General features: G+C 31.6%; 1 protein-coding gene across 1 annotated transcript; it reads right to left on the bottom strand.

Moving 5' to 3' along the window:
• Positions 1 to 2,787: 2,787 nt before the first annotated feature.
• On the bottom strand, positions 2,788 to 14,463 carry LOC148613765 (popeye domain-containing protein 1-like). Its single transcript, XM_088587340.1, has 4 exons — positions 13,557 to 14,463; positions 5,999 to 6,110; positions 4,440 to 4,728; positions 2,788 to 3,606 (listed from the first exon to the last, which is right to left on the bottom strand). Exons 1-4 carry the CDS (start codon positions 14,207 to 14,209, stop codon positions 3,527 to 3,529), a joined length of 1,134 nt encoding a protein of 377 aa, XP_088443466.1. The 5' UTR covers positions 14,210 to 14,463; the 3' UTR covers positions 2,788 to 3,526.
• Between the last annotated feature and the right edge of the window lie 333 nt (positions 14,464 to 14,796).

The following is a 14,796-nucleotide window of genomic DNA, read 5'->3' as shown; positions in this document are numbered from 1 at the left end:
AAACACACACACACACACACACGCACCAAAGAACATGAAGTTACAAAGCAAAAAAAAAAGATAAATAAATAAAATAAAATAAAATGAAAATAAATAAAATGAAAAATAAAAGAAAATGAGCAACCCGGACTCCAATATAATTGGTGGCATGGACAAGGTGCGCCCGTAGCGAAGGTAAAGTGACAGTTATAAAAGTGAACCAATTAATATTATTTGATATCAATAACAAATAAAACTACATATCTTAAGGAAGCTGCAAAATGAATAGAAAAACGCCAAAATTAATATTAAATGAATAAGTATTGATAATAAGTAAAAACGGAATAACGTAAATATAATTCTATACGGGGGGAGGGGAGCAAATGCACCATACTTTGCTTTTATTGTAATTTCCCTTTAAAGAAAGGTTACAACTTTTGTCGTTAACCCTAATATTTACGTAACATGTCTAATACGGAAACGTAACGTTTATTATTGAGAAAATTTAATACCATAATTAAAGTGCAAATTGTTTGTTTTCAACTTGTCCTCAAATATGTCACAATGAGAGGAAACGGGGCGTTGAAATATCATATGAATTTTCCGTCGTCATTCATTAAGAATTTATGATTACTTCTCATCTTTCAACTATGTTTTCTTTCACTGCTCAATGTGTCTTTTATTAAAGATATACAAAATTTGTATATTTTCATGGCAAGATAACTGTTCTACGAGAGATTTATCTTTTTTTTTTTTTTGGTACATTCAGATTTGTAACTTTATCGGTGGCTTTTGGTTTACCGGCTTGCCTGAAGTACGAGCTGTAATATGTACAATCCCCTGGCTGGTCACATTAGTCCTATACAGAATTCGATTTTTTTATCATTGTATAACAATTATGTTTTTTTCCAAAGGTAAAAGAGTCTTCTTGACATTTCTCTTCACAAAATTCTAATTTCTTGCTTACCTATACACCAACCCAGAATTGTTACCAAATTATATATTTTTGGCCCTCGAAGTACAATTTCGACAAAAAAGAACATTTATTTACACGAAAACAGGAATACATTATCTTCATGAAAGTCGAAAGCAGTCTTCATGTATGGGCTTTTTCTCAACGATAGTCGCAGGAATAAAGGCTGCCTTTTGCTGTTTTCTTCTTTTTTGCAATTATTGTCTCTTTGACAGTTTTTTCGTTTCTATTTTCTCACCAAATGTTCTTTGATTATTGATTGATTTTTTTCTATTGAATACTGGTCTTAACTTGTTTTTTCCAACGTCGTTGTTGAAATGTTGCTGATATTTCAATTATTTAAAAACAAAAACACAAACATATTTCCGTTGTTGTTTCCTTTTATTTTCTTACTTGCGAACAAACATCGCGTGAATCTATGTAAACACAGATACGAATTTTATTTAGTCATGATGTTTTGTGTTAGATGTTCAAAATAAAAGTATTCGCTGTATTTTAATATAGCTTTGCAAATTCCACGCAACAGACATTCGTTTTGTTTCTCATTAACCCTTGCTGACAGGTATTTCGAAATTCTCGAAGATTATTCAATTCAAATATTTTTTGGCAATCATATAATGTCGCGTTAAATCAATCACCTTTTCCCGACTTTGTAAGTTTTTTTGCATTTTCCTGGATGGCTGACTGCAGCGTTTAGAGTGAATTTCCAACGTCAGACGCTCTTCGGAGCTTGATAGCTTTGGTAACATGACGCTTATGGTAGTGTGGTGTCTTTTATGTGAGTTACATTCATTACGACAATAAATTTTGCTGATTTGTAGTTCAATAATCATCTAAATACAAAGTACCAATTATATAATATTGCAAATTTCGATAAGCTGTACTCGTGTTTCAAGCTGCTACCTCTCATCAACGGCATAAAAACAAAAGAAGATATAAATCCTAATAAATAGTAAACAAGAAGTTCTCAAATTCAAAAGTACCCCAATAGGAAACTAAACCCCACACAAATAATTTCTACCATGTGCGATACAAGGAATGCAACCTTGGCGTTTCGTAGCTTTTAACATTTGTAATACTGCATATTTGATAAATAATATATGAAATGATTCGTGGTCTAAAGTCAATACTTCAACAAACAACACATTCATATATTTGTAAACGTGCTATTATTTCTAGTACTTCTTGTTGGCTGTATCTGTTTTTCTCTTTGTTTGTATTTTGTGGTATTCCTATTATTGTTTGTCTTTTTAACTTATTTTGTCACCATTCGAGATTCTAATTCGATACAAATGAATCAATAGAAAAAAAATGATGAAACAGTTATGCTATTCAAATTTTATCGCGATACACAGCTCGTTGTCGTACGTCTTTCTAAAGATTGTTACCGAGACATTCCATAAAAATGCTTCTCAATTGAGGCATTAAAATAAAGCCGGCTACATCTCCATTTGATCATGACACAGTTCTTATTGTCTGTTGATTAGTTTTCTTGATAAAAGCAAAAGTCAATTGCACTATTAATGGAACAGAACTTCTCCATTACAATTATGATTTCATAGTATTTTTGAGTCGGTCCTATACTGGTAAATTTTTCAGTCAATAGCTAAATCGTATTATTTTTTGATACAGTTTAATACCAGAAATAAACTACAATCTATAATCAATACATTGTGACGTAATGTTTGTGTATCTTGATGTATTTTCATTTAAATAGGATTTAATTATCAAATTTAAACATCTAACACCAAAGCATGTGAATTGAATATGAATAAGCTACGATCAAATTTCATATTTGCAAAGAAAATAAAGTTTCCATGAGCACGTAAGCAAACAGCTCATCAAAGTATAGATAATATATACCAGTTCCTTTATAAACATTACAACTTATTCCGTTAATGACAAGGCGTGCAAGAGTATTTTTTATTTGTCTTTTGATATAATTGTCATGCAGCCGCGACAAAAATTGAGTGACATCCTTCTTCCGATATCAAGTTTTCGAGAAAATAAATTGGTTCACGGTTAAATATCAGTTTCTGTAAGAATCAAGCAGTAGATGAAACATGGTATGAATAAAACATAATTTTGACAGTGTAGTTTGACTATTTGAACTACCAAAATCACGGAAAAAAGACAATATTTTCCATATCATGTTGGTGCATTGTTATAATTTCATTGAAATACACTGAAAATCAACATTTCAAGGGCAGATTACTCTGTCAAATACCTGTTTTTTTCCAACACTCTATTGAATATTTTCTGAATAAATCCAGCGATGCAGAGATCAAATGATGTTTTTTTTTTTCAGATAGAGAACGTATGCATGAGTGATATTATATTTTCAGATAGATGGGCGTTTGATATGCATGTTTCTGATTTTCCCATTCTGCTTGATTCTTAGAAACACTTACATTAAGATCAATTAGGCATGCAGAGCACATGTAACCATCGTTCAGATTCCAGCATTAACACTACAATTATACGTTAAATTGTTATTGCGTCAGGTTGATTTCGTCGTTTTGTGCTATATAATGTTTTGACTATCATTTTTCCAACTATTATTTCAATTACTTGTCATACTCTGCTTTCAAACGTTTCAACAGGATAATGTGAAATCTTTTTCTCCACTGAGGAATAATGATTATTTGTCCAACCTGTAAATTAAACAAAATATAAAAGATACTTCTGATCTAATAACTGCAATTCAATGTTAGATTTTGTGGGAATAATATTATTCTTGTGGTGATGTGGCGCCATAAATATCCTTAAATGCTTAGACGAATAAATAAGTTGTTTTTAATGCAATGAATTCACATATATCACATGTATGCGTGAAATAAAAACAGAAAAAAAGTGAACATGCAAAGTTATTATTTATAAGTGATGTATGTTCTACGCTTTGCACAAACCATTATTCACTGAAATATTCATGCCTGAAAAGGCAGATGACAAAAACATAGTTAACAGGTTTATGAATCATAAAATTAATTAAATATTTTAACCATCTTTTGTTTACAATCAAAAACAGGGCCATACATTATAACATTAATACAGTATTGGGTTTTATGAAATATGCAGAGATACAATAATGGAGTGAAAACAAAAACAACAAAAAAACTAGAAAGTATCGGATGTAAGTCGAGTAGCAACGTCTTCTTGGTGAAAGGATAATCAAGGGAACCAAGATTATAGCGGTAATAAAAAAAAATGCAATCCAGGGACAAAGACCAGACATGAAAAACAGACATAAACAGCAAAGAACACAAAGTATCTAAAATCATACACACAAAGCAACAAAATCAAATGAGCAACTCGGATTCCACTAAAAACTGGGGGCATGGACCATGTGCACCGGTAGGTGAAGCGTCCTCTGCTTTTCTAGAAACACCCGCCGAGTTGCTCATAAAAAGTTAAGTCCGGAGTAGACGAAAAAAGAAAGGAAAACTAGACATTCTATTACTATAAAAGAGACCTTTATCAAACTAACCTTTCAAATCCACGCCGAAACAATTCAATTTGTACAATGCAGCTGTAGAATTCTGCGACACGAGAGCACTTCTAAGATTTACCATTGACGATTGACGGCTTGACAAGGCTTGCATATAATCTGGATTGTTAAGGAGAAGCTCTTGTATCTGGTATAGTTTATTACTGACATCCTTACCAACAATGTTGTGAAAGACTGTAGCTATAAATTCGTCGGTATCTAGGAATGTCTGTAATTTAATTACTGACCACGTTAAAAGGAAACTATCTTCAGAAGCTGCGATAGAAACCTGAAAAGAACAGTAATCTTATTTACTACTGTATCTAGAAAATAATTTAAATAATTTGTCGGAACCAGAAAAAAAAAGAACAGAACAGAACAGCACAAAACAAAACAAAACATTAAAAAAAAACCAAACCAAACACACAAATAGTAACATAACAAAATATTTGGAGGATTGTTGCAATATCTACTTGTAGTATTTCCTTTTCTAGAAAAAAAACAGAGTACGCTTACCCTACCGGTGCACCTAGTCCATGCTCCCAGTTTTTAGTGGAGTCCGAGTTGCTCATTTGCTTTTGTTACTTTGTATGTATGATTTTAGTTACTTTATGTTCTTTGTTGTGTATTTCTGTTTTCCATGTCTGGTCTTTGTCACTGGATTACATTATTTTGATTACCGCTGTAACCTTGGTTCCCTTGATTACTCTTTTATGGAACCGGTGCTGATGTAATGAAAAGAAAGAAACATAATAAAATAAATCGAAGTACTCCTAATCTTTAATACGCATTCATCTAAGTTATTTAAATGGCAATCGTTCATAGTATTTTTGTTCTCTTATTAAAGAGGTAACCAATAAGAGAATGATACAATTGAAATGTGACTATTTATAGTCCAATGGCAATCGTTCATAGTATTTTTGTTCTCTTATTAAAGAGGTAACCAATAAGAGAATGATACAATTGAAATGTGACTATTTATAGTCCACTCTTTAATGATTGCAGCCCCTGTTGTGAATTTTATTTTCCGTTTTATCCAATCAACTTATGATATTTGGAATGCAAATGACTTCGATGAAGTTCAATACTTTATATCAATCATGTCAAATATGAAACATATGTAAAATGCCCACCAACATGACTATATACTTTCATGATATGGAATTTCTTTTATCATATAGATAGCAGTGTTTTAACGATTGTTCCCAGTGAAATAAATTTCGATAGTTCACACTGTTAAATAAATTCGGCAATTTTACTCTCGGACTTTCTCCCGCCATAACGTCACAACATAGATATCAATCCGCCAATAACAGTAACAGAAATTAAATTCATGTTGAAAATATAGATGAATTATAATGAAAAATCTATATAATAAATAGAATAATCAATTGGTTATCGTGAATAACCAAAATATGATCGACTGTGTCAAGAACGCTTGAGGATTAACTCGTGCGCGGAACAAGTTTCGCACACTCGTTAAATCTAGGTGTTCTTTGGCACTCGTGATAATATTTTGGTTATTCACTCTTTCCAATTAATTATCCTATTATTATTACCTGGTATGTTTCTTCTGAATCACAGTTACCATACATATCATACTCAGGAGAATCTATAAACTGGTTTCCCTCTACGGAATGTAAAAACATACCTTGATAGGTCACTTTTAATCTGAAAGTTAAAAAAAATAAATGGTTACATAACAGTCTATAATAAACAGACGAGTGATAATGAATTCATGTCAAAACCACAGAGTTAACTTTTTTCATAAAACAGAAAATGTATCTGCATACATTTATTTTGTACTTAGTTTTAGTTTGTCAGTTTGTTATGTAGTTTTTGCATTTTTGAGACAAAACTCTATAAAAAATTAATAGTATTGATATTTCAGGTGTTATCATTGAGGTGGTAGATTGAAGGACCTAGAGTAAGTGACACAACTCCTTGGAACGTGTGCATTTACCATTTTACAGCAATCTCATGTAAGCATCAAAGTAACTTGGATGAATTTCATTCTGTTTCAAATGAAAGCTTGAAAGGCTTTGGTGAAATTGTATATGGTAAAAAGATATCACTGGTTTAAAGAGTTATGTCCCTTCCCCTAGGTCTACATCCTTAAGAGAGGATAATTTATGGTTTTCTCTGGAATGCAGTTCTGTGTAGATAATGGATTTTACCAACGTTATAATACGGAGTATCTAGACCGCAGAAGAATTGTTTGAGAGATGGAAAATCTATCAAATTGTATCGACTCTACCACGGTAGTAGATTTTGTTTCAATTCTTACTTTCATTGCAAAGGAACATTATGCAGATATTCAATAGAAAATAATAGAAATATATTTACAAACTAAATGAATGATGTAAATTGTCATATATAACAGTCCCGTATCTTATTTTGTAATTGGCTACACAACTTCATTTTACCTAAGTTCAAATTTTACTCGCTCATTAAGCACTATTGTCTCATATACAGTTTGTATGAGTGTTTAACATTTTTTAAAATCATTGCAACCATTTAAGGATAAATCACGTCATCTTAATATCAATAAAATGATAAACCCTAAACAATTTTTTTTCAACCGTAAACTGGCTTAAGATCTATATAAAAATTATCTCAGAAAAATGACTTTTATTACGTGTAAAATATTATTGAAAGAAGCCTTTGTTATGTACAAGTCAATATAAAATTCAGACATTGTCTTTGGTACAGGTGATGAATGGTGTAGAAAAATGAACATAGCAATGTTTGTTTACGATCTTTAGATGTCATTTTTAGGGAACATTAGTTTTTTTTTTGTTATATCTGAACTTTTGAGAAATTCATACATTTATCTCCTACTAAAACCAACCAAATCAAACCAAATCAAGAACGATAACTCTTACAAAGTGGTAATTTCATGTACATTATATAAAATTAATAACCAAGACTGGTTATTTGGTTTGTACCTGATTTTGAATAGGAAAAAAAAGTAAATTTGTTGAGTTTGTGACATCCATGAAACACTTCCTGTCTAATTTTTGTAAAGACTGCTACTTAAATGAAAGTACAAAGTCAGATAAAATTAAAGCACATTAAGCATTGACGCCCACATACAATTGAACTCTTTATCAAATTTTCAATCGTTATGATCGCATCCAATATTCTATGGTTTATGAACCATAAACGATTTAAAGATTTAAGTTTCTGCCTATGTAAAAATCAGGCAAAAATTGCATTTTATTCTGCAAAAGTCTTGTTCATTTATTTCATTGGTCGAGGATGGCAGCGTGAAGCACTTTATTCAAGGGCTATTAAATAATCAGCTTTATACATGGCGTTTCAAAAGTTGACGGAAAACATTATTGAGCTTTTTATTTATGTCACGCCCACAATTATGTGAACTACTTTTGTTGATATCTGCGTATTGTCGATTTGTTTTCTATTTTTGTATATTTAAATACAATATAATCGAATAAGAAAAAAAACATCAGAAATGTACAATGTATTTTAAGAATTGGATGTTTTATTTTTGATGTTCATCGGCGTGAAAAAAAAGCGTTGACTGCTTTCACATTTTAGAAATGAAGCACCAGCGCGTGCACCAATCCAATTGTGCTTCGGTCAACGCTTTTAAACGTCGATGATAAATCAATTATGAAACATTTAATTCTTTGTTGTAGTGCATGTCATTGATTGTTATTACTCGGCATTAGAATAATGAAATTTTATATCATTGTTGAATTTCGGTTCTCTGAAACATTCTTACCTAATTATTTTACACAGAATTATGCATTTATTAACCAGTGAATATTCCTTTGCATAATTTCTTTTTTAAAAACCGCAAAATTTGAGCTTATACATAGTAAAAACCGCAGAAACATTTTTTAAACACTTAGTAGAAAGTTGGGCGCCTATCAATCCCACTTCCAGTCTATAGTTTAAATATCAATTGTATCTATATCTTTCATAAAAGTGTTAAGAACGCCCCAATCTGCTTTATTAACTTTATAAAACTATTTCAAAGATTTCTGGCTTTAATATCCATTGGCTATACCACTATTTAAAAACTTACAGAAAACAATTCTCTCTCAAAATTTGTCTATAATTTTATTAATGAATCTAATCTATTTCTATCATTCCACCTTGTTTCTCTAATTGCAAATTGTTCTATTCAGTTTTGACAGTAGGCGAACCTCCTTACCCAATGTGTAAATCTCGATACGAAGTCAGAATAAGCTTTTATTTGACAGTTAAAGGTACAATACTAAAATACCAATCATATATATTATTCAATAATGGTACGTACAGACATAATCCTTTTAAGAATTTTGTCAATAATATTTATATGTACATGTTTTTGTCGTAATTATGGGTTACAGCCTTTACAATGCAACAATTTGAAAATCATTAGTAAAAAAAAAATAATAAATAAATGAATAAATAAATAAATACTGGTGGAGCTGAATATATCCTATTAAAATAAAATCGTAATGAACCCAGGTGAACCTGAAAGGTGAAAACTCCTGCTACGTGCAAGCCATCCGCCATATTGCCTGATGACCTTTTTGTCTCAGAGATTGTTGTTATTACAATTGAACTCAATGCTTTATGCTCGGTAAATATCAAATTCCATTTGAACGGTAGATAAGGATCCATTCTCTTGAAACCAGGGAGTCACTTTGCAGGACTTACTACAAGCTACTAGTAAATAATATGTATAATTTGAATAAAACAACAACAAAGTTGTCATTCTATTCCACTCATAATGGAATAAGGAAACATTGCATTGTTCTTATGTTGTTGATGAAATGAATTGGCATACAATGTCTATTGCTGTTGATAATACACATGTATAATTATGCCTTTTGTTTTAAAGTTATTAATGCTACAGAGGCGGATGTCATTAAAAGCGACGAGCTATATAACCCTCTTCCAAAGTATTTGTATAAAAACGTCTTAACCAAGTATCAGGCTCCAGTTTAGGATTTGTGCACCAATATATTTAAGAACAGTTATTTATTTCAAATTCAAATGTCAAAAATTATCTATTTGCATTTGAATTATAAATTGTACAATATGATATACCTCCAATCAAGTAAATGCTACCATCAAAATCTTTTCTGTCAGGAAAAAATTGATTTTATCAGGCTGTCTTTGTAAGATTCATAGGTAGGCTTTCCAACCATGTATCACATTTTGCATGATTCTTAGCTGGAATGTTACTTATGTCAGATTGTTGGTCATCGACTTTGAGTCTCTATTAACAATTATCGCAACATAAAAACGATATTTAGTTTGTTATCATTTGTGATTGTTCGATGTCTGGTTTTGACGTTCTTTCAATATTGACTGCCACATTTACATTATTGAAAATATTACCCAATTTATACAAGGATTGTATAAAATCCAGACGTCGTCTTATGATTGAAAGCGTCCTTCAAGTAAATGAGTTTACAATGAAATCGTTGAGAAAAGATATGGAATTTGAAAATAATTAGAAAATTACAGAAATTCAAGAACCAGAAGCTAGTGTGAGGTATCGTATTCGTATATATAATAGAGAGTTTTCCGAATAAAAAAGGGAAATTAAATGTAAACGCAGCGTCTTATTGCAATGGTCAAGTATATGTGAAAATGTTTTGGTACAGAGAAATTAAAAATGCGACGGAAAATGTTTGATTTCAAGATAATGAATCAATATTTTATCAAAAAAGTTGACACTCCTATAACATGAAAAACAAAATATCATTCACTTCACACTTAATGCAGCTGTTTTAGATTTTTTTTTAAAAATCCAATATATTAAGCAATACGAAGATACCAGTCCATATAAATTCAGACATTATTTCTGGTAGAGTTTGGGTATTTTCAATTATACGATTCGTTTCACTGGAACCACTGATTTGAGTTCCATTATCGGTTCGTACCAAGTGGTTTGTCTCAGACAACGCACCAGACGAACCGGAATTAGAATTAGAAAACGTTGGTTCGTACTAGTTAATGGAAAACAAGTATGATTTGTGGTGTACAAAAACACCGAACAACGATGTTTTTGTTTTTAGTTTACGTAACGATTGTCCTTCCTGCATTTAGGTACTTTCAAACTATTATATATTCACTTTCCACTTAATCAACCAAATCCAACCAAATCAAGATCGATGACTCTTGTAAAGTGTGTCAGTTTCATACACATTATATATAATTGTTTATGCTAAAAGTGCATAAAAAGTGACAATCTAAGACTGGTTATGCGGTTTCAAAAATAAAATGTCTGTGGGATTATGACATGTATGAACACCTTCTGTCTGTTTTTATGAGTACTACTTAAGTTATTCAAGCCAGTAATAAGTTTTCGTCATTGGAATGAAGGCTGCGAAGAACTTCTTCAAAAACTTGTATTATGCATTTTACAATTTCACGCTTGTACAAGGACAGAAATACCTTGCATTTGGTGAGGTCAAAAAGCAAGATATATCTGGTATGAAAGCAAAGAGTAATCAAAGGAACCAAGATTCTAGCGGAAATCAAAAGAATGCAATCAAGGGACAATGACCAGACAAGAACAACAGGCACACACAACAAAGAACATAAAATAAGTAATACATACAAAGTTACAAGAGTAAATGAGCAACTCGGACTCCTCTAAAAAAATTCCAGCATGGACCATGTGCACTGGTAGGGTATGCGTCCTCTGCTTTTCTAGAAACAACCACCGAGTGAAAAAAGCAAACAATATTTTCACATTAGTCTTACCTACGTTCATTACTTATTCGTAATATATTTTGCATACATTATTGCTCTTGTCGCATAATTTTGTTCTTCCTTTAAAAGTTACCATGTTAAATGTTCATATATATGTTGGTAAGCCAGTTATAAAAACTGCGTGTATAGGTATTTCAAATACCAAATAAATGTTACTTTTTCATTCCCCATTGGGCATTATGTTTACATTATCAAAGAGCTGAACCTTTGAAATTATATTGTAAAATTTTCTAAAACGTGAACTTTCAAGATAACTCATTAGTGCCCCTCATATATCTTATATCAGTACACCCAACGTTCATCATCCCCCAATTTTGTCGTATCCTCTATACAACATGAAAGAGCAGTTCATACTAGTACCACAATCAATATACGTTGTATAAGCACAAAAGGTCTACGGCTTATTTGATTTTGCCTTCACCTCTTGCTGTACTCTCAGCTCCAAATATAAATATATCAATCAATAAAAGATGAAAAGATAAATCAAAAGTAATACATTGGTATCGTCTGATGTCAATCAAAGACCTAGACGAAAGCTAAAAACTGGGAATTATCAATAATAATAAAAAAATGTCTCTGATGATAGAATGAGTAACGAAATGACTTAATGATCTGTTCTTATGTTGTTTTTAACAAAAAATAATTTAATTTGCTCTGAGATATGAGCCTACAAGCAATGTCTGAGAAAGCATTAAACAATTTGATCAATAGCAACGGTGGCACTCTTGCAGTTAATTTTCAAAAGTATGAAAGACGTTGCCTGAAGACTTTCATGCACATCACATATGCTCTCGTCGAACATAAATTAACTAAAAGCAAATAATATGTATCGTGTGTGTATTTGATTTTGGTCTATAAATTGTAAAAGAACTGGATTTAAAGAGATAGATCTAGGGTATGGGAAATAACTTATGAAATCAGTGATATGTTTGTATCATGTTCAATTTCACCAAAGCCTATCTAGCTTTCATTTGCAACAGAATGAAACCAGTCCAAGTTACTTTGATGCATACAGGATGTTGATGAAAAATGCAAAATACAAACGCTCCAATGATTTGTAAGAGTTGTGTCCCTTACCCTAAATCTACCTCCTTAAACAAATCATTCTTACGCTTGTTAAAGTACAATCCACATTTAGAGGATATACATGCAAAACCCAGGCAGTTGGTGGCTTATGACAAATTTTCATCCATGCATTTCATATATGTATTCAAAAATGCATTCTTGGAGGATGTTGGTTTTTGACTAACTGCAACGTTTAAAGGGATGTCCATTACAAATAAAGCATTGCAGTTTCTTGGAAAAGGGAGATTCCTCTTTACTTTGTGTAAAATTTGGTTAATTTGTTAAGGAATTTTTATTTCATTTTCTGAGCCATCCTTTGCCGATTGAAAATCAATAAATTATTATATTTTATGTTATTTTGTTGGATTCTGTCGAGTTGATTGAAAAATAACAATGTAGACAATCGTTTCAACTGATAAAGTATCAGAATGGGAGATCTCACCAATCAATGGGCTTTTTTTGGCATCATTGGATGAGGCTAAAAAAGGGAGATTACGAGTTTGGCACGTGGGCATTGAATTGAATTTTATTGATTAATGCACATTAGCTGTTGTATCAAATATGTATGTATATCAGCACATTTACGTACAAACTATGCTTGAAATACCACATTCATATATACTTGAGAGTAAAAAAAAATAGGATCCCCATATTTTTATCAATAATATATATCATATCATTAACAACTATCCAGGTACTTGTAATTCTACTTTTTATCATAGTCTCTGCAATAGTAATGCTGATATGTACAACTATTTAGAAACATGGTTGAAGAGATTGTATAATTTTATAATACACTAAGGTAAAACAACCAAAACGGTCAACAATCCATTAACGCTAAGATGTCTGAGTAAAATCCTTATAGGCATGCAAAAAGACGTAAAGTATGAATTAAAATCATGTCAATGGCTATGTTCTCGGGAGTTTCCATACAACTAACAATTTAAAGGTAGACATTGTGTAATTGTTGGCATTTGTTTAATAACAGTTCTGAAACCAATCTGCAGTGGTTACAATGTAATAGTCTACTAATCTAGGTTTTCAATACAAAGAACACACAAGGACATTTAACTTACCGTAATCATTTTGGTCATTTATATTCCTAAGGAAGTTGATAAAAACATTTTCAAGGTTGAGATTAAAAATTTATTGATGAATGATTTTTTCAATTCCTAAACTTACAAAGTACAATTTCGAGTTGCTTAATAAACTGTTGTTTTATGCATACTGTTAAAAAAATCTGAATACGAAATAAAAAAAAATAAACACAAATCAACAGGACATGCACACATACATCAAGTAACCTACCTGCCTTTTAAAAGTATCGAAATTTTATTCCCACATTTTGTTTTTCCCTCTGTAGCATACGAAGTTCCTTTGGTAAGTAAGTACGTATCACCAATTCGTGTCAGATCATTGAATCGTTTCCTTTCTACGTTTAACGGTTTAAATGTATTATCGTAAAACTCTTCAGTAAAATGCCCTAGCCTTGTCGGGCACATTTTATAACCCAAATAAACCAAGTAAGCTAAATTTACAAGTAAAAATCCCAAATTCCAGCCTAGGAAGTCAGGCATACAAACAAACACTCCAGCCCAAAGCCCGAAAAACAAATATCCAAAGCTGATTATCAATCGCAGAAAGAACGCATGGTGACGGAAACTACTTGGTGTGAGAAACGAGATTATTAGGCAAAGATTGGCAAGTTGAAAAAGTGCATGTTGTGCTTCTTGCCAGTCACTGCATGCAAATGCATTCGCGTGTGTCGCTAATCCGTTCACGAAAATACAGTCACCTGTACAATTCGTCATGTTATTAGAAATGTGAACATTGGTAATGTTTTGCACATGTAACGTAGAGTTATATTCTAGCATGTGACTTTCAAGGCGTATCCCTGTTGTCGAATTTTCAGCCAGTTGGTAATCCGTGTTATTTTCCGAACCAGTAAAATTCGTTGCCATGGTTATTGTCTGTCAACTATGTTTCATATCGTTAACAGCACAAAATTCAAATCAAATCTGCAAAATAGATATGATATAAAATTACATTGTGTGATATTGATGAAATGGTTGTTTTTATCACATCGTTGCGTTGTACGATAGAATCTGATTCATACAGAAATCTGGAAAGTCATCACCACTTCATGGTCATTAATACGAAAACAAACAATATTATCCAACCTTATGTGAAACTTTCGAAACGCAATTAAGGAGAACTGTTGTGTCTCCAGTGACATTTATGGACGTGGTTGTCAATTTTTCATGCGATTGAGTTTGGTCATTAGTGTTATTTTAGGAGGCGGTTGATTTAATCATCAATAAAACCTTGATTGTTCAGTGAAAGGATATTGAAAATATCTACTTGACATCGCTGTTATCAAGTAGCCACAGATATTATGCTGCCATAATTATTCTTTACAGTTCAAGTATAACAAAGGTGATAAATATGCAATCTTTTCAGATTCAGAGACTAATCAATACACTTCAGAGTAAAAAATGCTTCTAGTAAAATGATTGAAAAAATCTCGATTAATTCTGTTTTATCTTGA

Source organism: Perna viridis, chromosome 6 (genome assembly GCF_037379345.1).
Source record: "Perna viridis isolate PV_CMFRI_1.1 ecotype Kerala chromosome 6, ASM3737934v1, whole genome shotgun sequence".
NCBI classification, from domain to species: Eukaryota; Metazoa; Mollusca; class Bivalvia; order Mytilida; family Mytilidae; genus Perna; species Perna viridis.
Note: the sequence above shows the minus strand (reverse complement) of the source record. Positions and strands in the feature narration are given on the sequence as shown.

Bases quoted from the DNA above. Each gene is read 5' to 3' on its own strand.
- LOC148613765 (XM_088587340.1), bottom strand. From the start codon at position 14,209: ATGGCAACGAATTTTACTGGTTCGGAAAATAACACGGATTACCAACTG. The intron at 6,111-13,556 runs GTAGGTTACTTG...TTTAACTTTCAG, and splicing joins TCGATACTTTTAAAAGGCAG to ATTAAAAGTGACCTATCAAG. The intron at 4,729-5,998 runs GTAATAATAATA...TGTTCTTTTCAG, and splicing joins ATTCAGAAGAAACATACCAG to GTTTCTATCGCAGCTTCTGA.